The sequence below is a fragment of the Bombus terrestris genome, chromosome 3 (genome assembly GCF_910591885.1).
Source record: "Bombus terrestris chromosome 3, iyBomTerr1.2, whole genome shotgun sequence".
Lineage (NCBI taxonomy): Eukaryota > Metazoa > Arthropoda > Insecta > Hymenoptera > Apidae > Bombus > Bombus terrestris.
The window spans coordinates 6,466,548-6,481,156 of NC_063271.1; the positions used below are offsets into that span (position 1 = coordinate 6,466,548).

Genomic DNA, 14,609 nt, shown 5'->3' on the forward strand with positions numbered 1-14,609 from the left:
AAATTAACAGCCTTTTGCGGTCGAATGTTGCCACAGTGGCGGCGTTTAAAGTTTCTCTTCAAAGTGGAACGTCGTTGCGACAATATAAAATTCCTCTTCAAGTTATAAATATTTATTGCTTCTTCCAATTGCTAATCGACCGCAAATGGTTAACGCGAGACGAACCGTACGATTCGGGATCATGCGTCGCACGATCGGACTGCGGATTTATCGGGATGGTAACTAAGTGATTGCGGATTCTGTCATTACCACTTAATAACAAAATCCGCGATCACTTAGTTGCCAACCCAATACAATACGAGAAATTCGACAAGTTCCGCAGAAAGCACGTACGAAGCGTACGATACGCAGAAATATGCAAAATATTCGGAATATTCATCACGATATTTAGCAGATAAGATACATTCCTATTTGGGTTCCGCTTCTTTCAGCCACGTACACGAAAAAGCACAAAAATGTATAAAAATTCGCGGTCTCTGGAGGAATTCGCACTCACCTCTGGCGTGACGAAATAGCTGGGACTTTTCTCGATGGTGATTTGGCCCCTGAAGGAATAAGGCATCTTGCGTCGATACCACTCGAGGCCTTTCCCGTAATTATCGTCGCGGTCGAAGAAATGTACCTCGCCGGCGGCTTTCTGGATTTGCGGGTGAAGGAAGAGCATCTCGAGGAGCGCCCTGGTGCCGCATTTCCGTACGCCGATGATGATCGCCTGAGGTAGATGACGGCTGGTGCGTGGGAAGTGCACCTTGCTGGAGAAGAGCAAAGGCGGTGTGGCGCGGACTTGGGAGACGAGTTCGACGGTACGACCCTCGACGGCGGAGGCTGCGTGAAGACTGTATACCGCGCTATCGTACAGAATGTGGAAGGTCAGAAAGAGGGAAAGTAGGACAACGGTGAGGAAGGCAGCGGCCATTTTCGGTCTGGATATGCCAACCACCAGGATGCAGTCCGATGTGTCGCCCTCGGCCGGCCTCATGGCAGAGCGGGACATCCACCTGATGACACACGTTATCATCGTTATCGATCGAATCATTGTTGCAGGAAATTATCCAAACGTAGTCTGGGTTCTAAACGTGGGCTGGTCGAACTTTTAAACACGATCGTTTTTACTTTTACTTTGTATATATGATTCGAAACGAATATTAGTTTTCTTAGGTTTATTTCAATTGCACGTAATAAAGAAAACGTCATGTTTTAGATATATTAGGTCGTCCGAAAAGTTTCTTTCGTCTTATAAGGAAATTATGGATACACAACATTTTCCGTTTTGTATTATTTTATCGAATTACGTATGATCCATTTTGTTCTATCGAAATAAAGATCACAACGTTCGACAGATTAGGTTTCATGTTTGTATAAAAATGCATCGTTGTGAAAGACGTGTCTGTAAAAGAAAGACACTTTTCGGACGACCTAATACAAATATGTACATGGAAGTGTTACATCTTAAAAATCTTCCGCAGGTTTGGCGATAGGTTCCGAAGTAAAAACGCTATTTAAATCACCTCTTCTGTCGAGACGTATACAGTGGCTATAAAAGATATTATTTCTTTCGCACACCATTATGTTTATCGTAATAGTTAAATACCAACTAATTATCACCATGGTAGTCGGTGGTCATCGGTGATTAGCAAACTTTTTCAAATGATTAAGATAAGCTAAATTTCATGGACCAACAAACTTTCAACGATGCGGATGACTTTATAGAAAAAAGCGTAAAAATGTAACGTAATATTTGGATTAAACGTTACGGTGTAGTATTAGTTCATCCCATAAGTTCGTGCCGACCTTTGTGTATACATTTGATATTTTAAAGAAAACCAAGAGAACTTTTATCAAGACGGAATAATGAAAAATGGGAAGAAGTTGTACAACGGGAGGGGGATTACATTTTTTCATGAAACTGAAAGGTATGTAAACAATCTTAACATATATAACCTCTCGAAAAACGGCACGAACTTATGGGATGACCTAATATATTTCAATCTATTGTTCAGAAGATAAAATATGTCCAATTCGCCTGACTATTATATTATTATGAATATAATTCGCTCTCTAACGATCAACATTTCATACTACGAGAATAAAAAGTACGACACGCTTTACTGATGAAAATACGCTTCGTTGGTGGAATAAGGTTACGTGCAAATACTCTTTGTAGCCGTTGTAAAATTTCTTCGTTCGCGCAGAATATTTTTCCACGCAGAATCAACTTTCCTATCTCTTTGCCCCTCCATTCTACCTCATTAGAACGACTACGAGCATTACCGGATTAAAGCATGTCTCTTTCAATTTGGTGGCACGCAACCCGCGTCGTTAAAAACACGCACGTGTAGCTCGTAATTTATTCTTTCCACGCGGCAGGAATTATTAACGCCGGTGTACTTACCGATCATTACGCGCATACTGATAAGCGGTCGTCTCGCACGCGTTGCACTTAATCGCACGACGTCGCGTCGGGATTTCCATCTGCGTTCAAAGTGGAAAACACGGCGCGGGTCTCGCCCTGGCCCGTTCCAGCGTATTTACCAGCGGCAGCGTAATTGAAACACGATAGAATAAGCGCAACCGAGGCGAACGCCAGAGCGTTCCACTGTTCTCGAGTTGCGTAACTTTGAATTCATTACGTTGTCGACCACGGCTGAATAAAGGCCGGTACAACCGTGCGCTCTGTGTGCCCCGAAGTAACCGCTGATGGAGTTGGTATCGGAACGTTGAATTGGCGGGGCACTCGCTTTTTCGCAGCATTTCGGAATCGCAACGCGCTGTATACGGCCAGAGCTACGCGAGGAGATCCAGTGAAATGAAAAGCGGGTCGTCGAACGGAGAGCAGACCGGAGACCTTTTACAGGCAAAATGAACTATTCCCGTTTACGAACGTTGCGTCGTGGTATCTTTCTTTAGGCGTTTTATTAATTCATCGTACATTGTACGAGTGGTTTTCAGTTAAACCGAAGGTATTTCTTTTCTTAATTTTTCGAATCTTTCTAATCTCTTGCGAGTTAACATATTTTTATAGCTACCAGGTAGCCGAAGCAACGAAAATCCATCATCAGTTTGAGAACACAAATTTCTAATGTCGCTACCGTGGCCGCACGGCTATAAACGGGATTTTCATAGCAAATTGCGCTCCACGTTTCGTGAACATTCCGGTTCAATTATTCGGGGCAGACCTGAAACTCGCGAAACGTGGAAACAAAGCGCAACGCATTATCGGGAACGCGATCGAAATCCGAAGAGCCACAAATACATACGTGCATTTTTTTTTTTTGTATTTTCATAAATTTTTATAAAAATTGTCGATTTACTTCGCCGTCGAAATGGCAGAGTGAATTCTAACTTACAGTGCGAACAATTTTAACGGATCTCTTCCTCCTTTTATCCGATTGCTACTACCGTTCGTTCGTCCCAGCATCGCCTCCAGTTCGTGAAACGGGTTCGACAAAAGTCCTGCAGGCTGACGGATGAAGGATAGAAGATAATTAACGTAATGATCTGTTTCACGGCAACAAAGGGCAAGGAGATCTTCCCCTGGCGATCGATGAGGCGATGGAATTAATCGTGGTGCGTTTGCGAATTATATCTGGAACGCGGGCAAGTTTTATCGGTAACTGCTTGAAGCTATAAATCAAGCAGAGAAGCCCGCATGCAGTCTCGCGGAACGAACGGATCCTTCGCGGAAAACAAAGTGTACACCAGATAAGAATAATCTGGTCGGAAACGCTGACATCAGCTGCCGTGATACAAACGCCTGTTAAGTGAGATTAATTAAAATCATCTTCGTATCTAAATTCGCGCACGTATCTTGCGTCACTGTCTTTTTTAAATAGCGTTCAAACTAGCGCGCTGCTTCCGAATGCACGAACGCCGATAAATTTTCAGCCTCTTAACACCGACAGAATTCAAGGTACGGCCGATTTAGGGAACTTTGTAACTTGGAACGAAACTTGAGATAAATTTTAATATTCTATAATTTACATTTCACTTTTAATCTTAAGTTTCGTTCGAAAAAGAAGATCGACATTTTTTAAAAAAAAACGTTAACTTCGAATAACTCGTTGGAAAGAATAAGAGAGGTAACAAAGATAAGACGATGAAACTTTCGAGCAGCTAGAAAGAAACGCGCGTGGACATCTTGACGTGGAAAGCCGAAAGGGAAAAGGCCGGAACCTCATGACACGCTGAACTTTCGTATACGTGATCGTGAAACTTAACGAAACGCATTTACAAGAGAACGTTCCGCTATGTTGGAACTCGGGAAATGTTAGTACCGTTGCTTTCGCTGCAATCGATAAATCAACTCGTACGTTGCTTTTGCCCGAGGCTGCCAAGAACGAGCCACGATACACCACATTGGGTCCACCGTATCCGATAAGGATAATCGTGTGAAAAACAATTCGTTCCTTCAGCTTCCTATCGTAACATCGAACGAATCTTTCGACCGTGATACTTCATAATTAAATACGCCACGGATCAAACGTTTCAAGCTATCGGCGGTTCAACGTGTTTCATCTTTCGTGTTTCTTCCTTTGCGAACCGAGCGACGACAAACGAAATGCCCTTAGACGATAAAGTTAATTTTACATCGAAGAAATACGAGCCACATCGGTCTTGGAAAAAGGTAGCAGAATAAACTTCCTCGCGACCAGCACACTCTGTTCCGTAGTACCTTAGCCGAATGAAAGATTAAACAAGCGATGGTGCAATTTCTCTTTTGCTTGTTACACTTTCGTAGTTACCAGTTGCTGAATAGCGCGCTGTCTTTGAAACGTAGACGAAGAAGCTGCGGTGTTGGAGGCTCGACGACTCTAACCTTACCAAACCATCGCGGATATAACGAAATTTCCGATGTGCTTTTAGCATAGACGCTGCTTCTGTTCTTGCGATAAAAGTATTTTGAAATTTACACGCGCTGGTGGAAAAGAGGAAATTTAAAATTCATACGCTATGAATATTAAGCGAACTAAAAATTAATTAACTAAAAAGCTTTTTGCCGTATTGGCAAAAATCATCTGCACTCTGTTGGTATATATATTATAATTATTCATCGTCCTTATGGAATAAAAATTCAGTTCGTAAAATTCCATACAAATAAAATGTCCTTTCGTATCTCTTATTTTATGAACATTTTCTTTTATCCGTCGTTGTATTTATGGTTCCTCGGCTTCCAATCGTGTTTCTAATATCGCGTTGATGTTCCCTCCGAGATTTCGCGAATATTCCAGTCCGCTTCTTCGCGACAGATTTGAAACTGTCCTGTCAATCGACGCGATCGAAATTCCAAGAACCACGAACGCGTCGTTCGATCGTGGCGGAAACTAAAAATCTAAATTATTTAGTTACTATCGCAACGTAAGTTCGTTCGGTCACGGCTCGTTCTTCCTACTCTCTAATCATTCTCTTTCAGCTGTTCGATGCTTGTCTCCTCGACGCGAACACGCCGACTCGAATTCGCTAGATCGCTAGACCCACGCGAGCCAAATTTAATTACTTTTAGCGAGTAACGATTAAATACGAAAACAAACTAATTACCAACGGCACAACGAGATACAAAAATCAATACCCGCTCCTCCTGTCTCTACGTTATCGTATGGTCGTAAAACGGCAACAGCCATTTCATTTACTCGAGTAAAAGCTAACGATATCACGGCGGACGAAGAGGAAATTAACGCATTCCTAGCGCGTTTTAATGTCAATGGAAGAGGAACGAAGGAGAAGCAAGACGAAGGGAGAAGAATCTGCAACGCAGCTCAAGGGGCACTCAGTTTCTAAATAAAGACGTTTAATGAAGTTTCGGGAGAGGAGGAGACGCCGAGAGGAACGAGCGAACTTTCGATCTCGCGCTACAACTCGAATAAATCGGAATTTAAAGGCGGCGAAACTTTTAGCCGCCGGTCCTTAAGCTTAGAATAACTAACGAACGTTTGAAATCGAATGGCTTTCGGGCGAACGAGAAAAGCGCTCGACTTCTCGACCGTCGTCGTACGTCATCGATTTCCTATGAAACGCGCGAAAACAAGAATCCACTTTTGGGACCGCGGAAGATATGTCCTGCGCCGACATTGCATCTGTTTCTTTGCGATACATCCTACCCTCCGCCTTTCAACCAGATTCCTTTTCCTCTTTGTCTTCTATTTTATATAGACAGCTTTGTACGCCGCCTCTCTAAGATATCCTAAAATAAGGATTTCCTTTCCAAGCGATCTTTCATTTTTTAAGACGGAACAAAAGTTACATCGCGAGATATCTGTGCTTCCTCGTTCCAACTGAGATAAATCGATGTTACGTTATTTTTATGTACGGATGTCCCTCCTACGACACGGTACTCCTACGATATGCATTCGCTTTAACGAGGCTGGAGAATTGAAATTCATCTACAACTATCGCGTTCAACGAGGAACAAGCGTATCTACAAGATACAAAAGGAAAACCCAAACAAGTGTAACCGACGTGACGCGGATATCGCGATCAATGAGATCTCCTTTGGGAGCGCGCCGCTTTAAATCTAGCAAGAAACGAATGCAAGATACCGGCAGATCTAAAAGAAGCACTCGGTGGCCAAAAGGATTCAATCGCGGTAATCTCGTTCACCAACGATATACATCTCGGAAACCTTATTTAAACGATAAAGTCAACTATGTTTCAAGGTATCTAATTAGCATAAGTAGTCGTTAATAATCTGACACGTTGATGTCACTCTAAATCAGCGAATCAAAGGAATAGAAAAGATACAAAAGAATTTATGTGTTGTGCGTACCGCTATCGAGAAGACGTCACGTACGTTTACAGTCAGAATTAGCTTCCTGTGACTCAGTTTGGTTGAATTAAATTAAAATTAGATCGCGAAGAACCCCACGTAGCTACGATTTCGTTGGTACGGTCGATCAGCGCCTACGAGATCCTACGCGACCGACTTTATTTAACCCCCTGGCCTACACGCTATCTGCCGATCGCACGAGCCATAGTAAGCAAGAAGTTCGGTCGCGCGTCGTGCCATTTATCTGTTCAGCCGTGTGCCCGAACTGGCGACTTCTTATGACTTCTTATGACATGTATATTTAGAGGCTACAAAAGGAATTGCGAAATAATAAACAACGTTTGAGGACAAATAGTATTTTTAAGACGTGTTTTAATAATGTTTTTAGACTCGTGGTTTTCGCTCATGACACAAATTCCTTACCACGAGTCAGACTCGTTTATGGCATAAATTCTTTACCACGAGTTTGACTCGTGGTTATAGGCCAAGGGATTAAACGTCTCGAAGAATTGAACGAAGACCAACAGCGTTGGATTTCTGGCCATGAAACTGTCCAGTGTCTCTGCAGACACTTTCTCGCCGTAGCTCGTATCGCTGTCACCGTATACGCTCTAACGCTTTTGATCTTCGCTCAATCCTTTGCGTCTTCCAGTCAGTGAAATCGAATTCGTAAAGTCAGATTTCTGGTCAAGAAACCGTCCCATATCTCTCCAGACTCATTTTCTCCATAGCTCGTATCGTTGTCACTGTATACAGACTCTGAGTTTACAAATTCGATTTCATTGTTGACGCGCTTCAACGAAATTAGCATTTGCTGTAGTGGGTGCGCGCCAACTTTGCAAACGCGACGCTTTACATCACGAGAAATCTAAACTCGCCGATCGTTTCCAAGGGACGGAAGGGACGTTATCGGCCAGTTGGAAGGCAATTGGAGGGAAACAAGCGGCATCGAAAAACCACAGGCCCGTTCTACCCTCTGGTTTCGATCGGTTGATTCTGGGCGACTAAAGTCGTGGGAGCGCGAAAGAGCGAAATGGAGGAACCGAGGGTCGGCAAAGAGACAGGGACAGAGGCAGACGATTTTCGGCGCAACGCCAAATATTTATCTCGCATCGGCGGGACCTCTCTTTGGGAGCACATCGACCGTATTATCGCGACAAATCGCAATTTCGACGGTTAACTTCCACGCGGACGACCGGCCGCCAAACGACGGCCACCACTGACTTTTGCCGCGTTATTACGCGCGTGTTCCGTGTTATCAAATCAACTTGAATTGTAACGCGCGTGAAATTCTCGCTCGTCAGCGACCAGAAATTTCTATATACCAGAGATAAATCATAAAACCATAGAGGAAGCAGTATGGGAGAAAAAATTCGAGTAATCAACGAGTCGAACGTTGTTCGGAATTTTGAGTGGCCGTCTTCTTTAGGAAATTCCGAATTACATGTCCTCCCTGAGCTGCAAACCTAATGACTCCGAGGTCAGGTAAAAAACCCCGGAAAAGAACCAGCCGGAAGGACACGATGGACAGATGAAATCCAATGGCTGGCAGAGAGAAACAACAACGTAGGAGGACAGTTCGTCAACAGATATCGTACCGTGCGGGTGAAATACTTCACTCGCAACAAGGTCTTACCACCGCCGCGCGTCACATCACACGTTACGTTCATACAACAGGTTCAACACAGTGCTGGATTACTCTAACGCTCGATATATTAAACCTCCTGCACCTTGAGCGTTAATTCATTCGAGGTACGCGATATCGAGCGATCGGTTTGACCTGACCGGTTGCTCTTCTGTCGATAATTCGCAACAGCAAACTTGTTACGTTTACGCGTTGTAAAGTGTGAATTATTTGCACAGACGAAACGTTACGTGAAATAATTATTTAACACAGTCACCGCCAAGTGCATCTTCGTGGATTCTCCGCTCGCGTCTCTTACATCCGCGTTTCTTCCGTAAGCGTCACAAAATACGAAGCGAAAATAGCAACGCGGGATGAACTACACGACTATGCAAATAATGCTACCAAGATAATGCGAATTTGCAAAGTATCGTACAAGAAAAGTAACCATATTTCGTGCAGGTTGTATTAGCAACCTTCACTTACCGCTTATACTTCTTGTTGTGCTTTAATACGATTCATCAATTGGCAATACGCCCGTGTAATTATTTCCAAATTTTTGTATAAATAAATATTTAACATTGTCAATTATAACATTGTCTGTCGATGTATCTTTGTTATTATTCATAATCGGTACCTATCATTCAGAAATTATTTTTTAACGCTATTATTAAATAATCTTGAGATTTTGTAAATAATTAGATATTATAGCTAATAGTAATTTTAAAACATTGTTCACATGACGGTCATCGGTGATCGTCACGGCGATGAATCTGTTAACGAATAATAATTATTTAGCAATTATTTAATTTTCTTCGCTTTTCGCATTACTTTTATTATATTGCGCCCTATAGCGATAACTTTTACGCTACTTTGATATTTTCTGCATCTACTATTTTTTTCATACAACGTGAGCATACCTGTCACTACGATCGACGATCAACCCCTTGAAAGAATCTCGAGGAACTCGTTTGAAAGCCGACTATGCAATTTTTCAGTTAGCCCGTCAATTTTCGTTGTTATTCACGGGAAAATAGCCGCAGTTATGACGAGTATAATTTTAAGACAACGTACCTCGTGCTACAACGTCTCCACCTTTTTAATTACATCCGGCACTGCCGTGACTCCTCGCCATGACCGTTGCCTTCAAATTGAAGACCTTATCTTACGAATTGGACCAATTAGACTCCGCGGAAGGCAACGATCTTCCTGTCACGGATACCGTCGCGGAAGCGTTTCTTACTCGCGCGCAAACTACCAAAACATCTTACGAACTACCTTCCTTACTTTGCAACATTCTCCCGTATACAAAAACGCGGCGTAGTTCTTGTCATAGGATCGATATCTCGTATCGAGGCATCTTTGTCTTTTGTTGCCTTCCGTGCAAAATGTAAAAACAGGCATTGCAACGCACCGTGAAATCGCAATTTGTTAGTACGTTTTAGATCGTGAAGATAACAGACGAAAGTAGCTTCAGTTGTTTTACGTATGCGCATAGTGTTCCAGTTTATGAAAAAGAGAGAGGAAGAAAGATATGTTCGATTGGATAAGAATAAACCGTGTCTCGAAAGTCTTCCAGATTTAAATATAAAATATAATACACGAGCCTCGCACTGCTGTTTCAAATCCTACGTCAAAATTTTCCCATTTGGCTAACTATCTTCTTTTTCCAAACCCCTTCCATACGATTTTTTTTTTTTTAAATAAACCACGTTGAAATTGATATTTTATGTATATTCAGTTAGCCGAATACATATTTAAACTTTATTTTTACGTATACGTTCTAACACGGCAACACGGGGAAAAATGCATTTTTGATATTGCGCGAAACGTGGAACTAAAATTCAGTGACGGATAATGCGGCAATCGAAGCGCCTAGATTCGTGATGATGCGTGGGTTTATAAAATTTGATTATTCGGAGCAGCCGTGAAATCGATTTAATTTTCGAAACGTTTAATGTTCCAGTTTCGAGCGATTTCGGCAGAGTCGAATTAAAATATCAGAAAACTGTGAATAACACCGTGAGAACTTTAACAAACAGTATTAACAAAGAGGAAATATTCACAGCCGTTCCATTATCGCTGTTTTTATTTATCATCGACGTGTTTTTATTGTTCGTCGAAATCTGATAAACATTCTCCGACAGTTTCATTCAAAACATATTGGAATTACGCGTCGGATAGAACATCTCGATGCAACTTGTTATCTTTCCATCCAATATTCAACTTATTATCTTTTATTACGAGATACTCACAATACATCTATAGGGGACTGGGGAGACCACTCTCGACGAGGCCGTGCCTTGTTGGGCATTTGCGTTCGTTTATTTGTTCACATTCTTGAGGATTCTGCAAAAATACAACACAACGAAAATTACGTATAAATATCTCCATACACGTCGTATCGTGAAAAAGGGCCCGAGAAAAATGTCTAGTTAACCATAAACAATGTCGCGAGAGCCGAGGCGTCGTCCATCAATGTGTCGTCGGTCCTTTCAAGTGAATAGTTTCGTAGAAAAGGCCTACGTGACCCTGGCCACGGGTGTTCGCGGAACACATGCGTGGCAGGGCTAAGAAAAGACAAAGGGATGCTAGCCCAGGGGGTATCAGTTGGGAAATCCTACAGAGTGAGTTGAGAAGTCAGAGAGAGTGAGTGCAGAAGCCGGAGAGTGTGAGTGGAGGAGCCGAAGAGTATGAATCGGGAAGTTGAGAGCCGAGTATGATAATAAGACGTACGACGATATTGTAATCAGTTCGTTGTATCGAATATTACTTGTTAAACCAAAACATCATTACTTGTCCTTCCTTTAAAGACCCATTCAGTTACTACATAATACATTTGTATGTACAAAAAGTATGTACACACTACTGCGTTTATTATCGCATTTACAACGAGAGTTAGATAAATGTACATTTTAAAACGAGGTTAGTACAATATTGACTTACCTATGCTTTTTTTTACTATTTATTCGTATTACTACATACTTTATATTTTTTTATCAATTTTCAACTTATGCAACAATATATGTCGGGGCTTTCGAATAACTTTTGTACCTTCAAGAAGTGCGTTTATTTTTAACTCCCACTGTACGTACTAGTTAATTAGATCCAATTGTAATAAATTTCGTATTATTCGGTATTTTCGTACGACTGTAAAAATTCCATACTATGGAAATGAAACGTAGGCTCCGATAAAAAAATGTTTCATTGGAAGATGCATTGTAGTCATTGTATATTACTTACGACACATTTACTATTTGCATCGAGTTGATCAACGACGAATCATCGTTACGAGTAACAATATTTAGCTTATTTTATATTTATTTCTTATTTATTTTATATTTAGCGTATTTATACGTAACTTATTGTACAATAAAACTCCATTTACTAGAAATTTTAGTTAACTGAACTTGTGCTACTTGAATTCACTTATCTGACTGTGAGCTCTTGTTTTGTGAACGAAAAATATTAGGCAGCGAAGAAAATCGATGAACTTTAATTATACAAATTGCATGTTTAAAAAAATGGAGTTCTACCACACGCACGATTTCCCGTCTCAATTTTTTTTCTTAAACGACTCGAAACGTTGCAAATTCTTTTCGTTTGCTAAGACACTACGATTGGAGTACAAAGAAATAGGAATTCCACTTGCTGGCAACGCGAGAATAGTAAGATCGGAATATAAAAATTCGAGAATCGTAGCAGAGGTTCGTCGACGCTCTGATAGGAGATTCGCTGTACTTTGATTTCCATCGCGTAAAAGAGTTACCATCGTCGCTGAAATTAATTCGAACGCGACGTTCCCGAAACCTTTGCGTTCGAACGAGCATCGGTATACTGTACATACATCAACGAAAATCAAAGGTTCCTCGAGAATGCAATTTCGCGTGGTAACGAAAGAGACGGGGACGAGGATGTGAACAATCAAACGATTTCGAGGACAATTCGGAGCAAATCAGTTGCGTTATTGCGGACGAAAATGAAAATTCACGATGACAGTGGTATAACTTTTCTCATTTTGCCGCGTGACTGCTCGCGAGCTTGGCTTCCTCGAGAGACAAGAGCGAGAGTGCGTCGGTTGACACTGTCGCGATACTTGTCATTCCGATGTATTCTTGGCAACATTGAAATTTACGTTTCAAGATTACGCTATCGCGAATTACTTTAACCACGAATCTCCCTCGTAATTCTTTTCTTCTTTTCGTGTCACCGCCAAGCTTTTCTTCAAGTTTTCCTGCTCTAGACGCACCCGCTACACATCCTGAATTCCCGAAGCCAGATACACATGTATATAAGACACAATAGAATCGTCGCGTCGCTTCGAAATACAAATTATGAGAAATTTTCACAGAGCAGGCAACTCCAGGCACGAACGTGCATTTCGAGCCGCCCGAAAATATTCCGAACATAGCAGGGCATGCAAATTGCTATCCTCCATCGCTCGAAACAAAGCGAAAGAAAGAAAGAAAAAAAAAAAAAAGAAAATATTCCCGAGAAAAGAAGGCGAATAAAAAGAGAAAAGAGAAAAAAGAGACAGAGCGAGTAATGAAATTTGCTAGTTCGATACGTGCATCTTTACCGACTGAGCGAAAAACGGCACCCATTCTATTCCTCGGAATTCGATGAATCGTGCCGTTGACGCAAGAATGTCCACGTGCATCGCTCGTTCGTTATCTATTCATCGCGGTAATCGTATTGCGTATCGTGAAATTGGAGGGAAAAAAATGGAATTGGAGGAAAATCGAAAATTTAGTTTAAAATAGCACGAAGATTTCGAAACAATGGCGAACGAGAGTGAGTGGATCGTATAGGATAGCAATGACAGTGATTTACGTGGCTCCACTTAACCGGAACGTTCTCACGTGCAGCTGTAGAGATCGTCGTGAATCGACGGTAGCGAAGAACATCGCGATTCCAAGTGGAACGACGCGTTGTTGGAATTTTCACGCACAACAGTTTAATGATAACGACTAATCGTCTGTTGCGATAGTATGCGACGTCCTGATCATTTTGAATTTGTTTCTTTTCTTCTTTTTTACCTTTAGTGAAACGTCTCAAAAGATACGCGGTAGAACAATTTTCAATTTCTCCTTTCCTCGTTTCCCTTCGACTTTCCAATGGAAGGAACATCGAAAGTATCACGAGAGAACGACAAGAGATAACAAATTATCGGTGGAATTTTTTAACTAATGCGGCGCGCGTGCTGGCACGTAGATGTTGGCGAAGATCGGATTAAGCTCGCGTAGAAATTGTTTCTAGCCGATTCATCCATCTTACGAAACCGTTCGCTTTGTCAGCCATTGTGGTTCGTTAAAAAGCATATTCTGGCATCGATTAATCTCGTTGCCATTGCTCGTACCAAGAATAACGGAGACCCGTAACACGCATCTTCTCGGAAGTTCTTCGTCGAGAGAAAATGCTTTCGTAATTATAAGGAGAGACGACAATGCGAGGAAGATGATCCAGTTTAGAATACCTCTGATTAGGAGAATGATGAATGCGTTATCAGCGAAGGTTTGCATAATTGAAGAGCCTCCGCTTTGGCCTTCAGCTCGTTAGCGTTTAACACAACACTTGAAAATGGAAACGTTTTAATTGGAACGCTGGATTACTGCTCGCTTATTACGACCTTATTTATACGCGCGAAATTAATTCTCGAAAACGCGAACGAGTGGCGCGTCGCGGTTTCTTGCATTTATTATATCTACGTTGTTTGTATTTCTTTTTTATACCATCGTTCGAACCATTCTTTTCCGGCTCTTTTTAAATCTTGTTCTTTTTTCTTTTTATTTTTTTTTTTTTTTTAACATCGCTTTATGCTCGTGCCCGAGCGAATAAAACGCGAGATACCGTGTAATTAGCGATTTGAACATCAGGGAACGATTCCGTATGAAAATATAAATTTGTTCGTTTCGATCGCAAATTTACATTTATGTAAATGTACAGATTGGTTGAAATATTTTTAAAAAGTACGACAGCTTTTACGCGAAACTGCAAAAGTAAAACCACGAAAGTAATTAGAAATTTCTGTATTTTCAATGGAAATCCTTTGCTTTTACATTGACGCGATCGAAAGAAAAAAGAAATTCCTTTCTCCACGACTGCAATATTCGCATGTCTTTTATTTTCTTTGGTAAACACTACGTGTCCGTAGATTTTCCCACGTTCTATCAATGGCTCTTATAATGGAATAAAACCATTTTCGATGGTAAAAGGATCGTAACC

General features: G+C 41.4%; 1 protein-coding gene across 6 annotated transcripts in view; it reads right to left on the bottom strand.

Annotated features, from left to right (window-relative positions):
- LOC100645554 (heparan sulfate glucosamine 3-O-sulfotransferase 5) overlaps positions 1–14,609 on the bottom strand; it is a 155,891-nt gene that overhangs the window by 17,553 nt on the left and 123,729 nt on the right. For 3 of the 6 annotated variants that reach the window (XR_007223492.1, XR_007223491.1, XM_012320520.3), the window contains exons 1-2: positions 3,348–3,613; positions 497–998 (exon numbers count right to left, since the gene is read on the bottom strand). Coding sequence is in view for 4 of the 6 variants with exons in the window: in XM_012320520.3 (XP_012175910.1) it covers positions 497–998; positions 3,348–3,418 (573 nt within the window). In the remaining 2 variants the exon portion in view is untranslated. Of the gene's footprint in view, positions 1–496; positions 999–3,347; positions 3,614–10,639; positions 10,734–14,609 lie in introns of those variants that run through there. The other 3 variants (XM_003394102.4, XM_012320521.3, XM_012320522.3) reach the window with 1 other exon arrangement.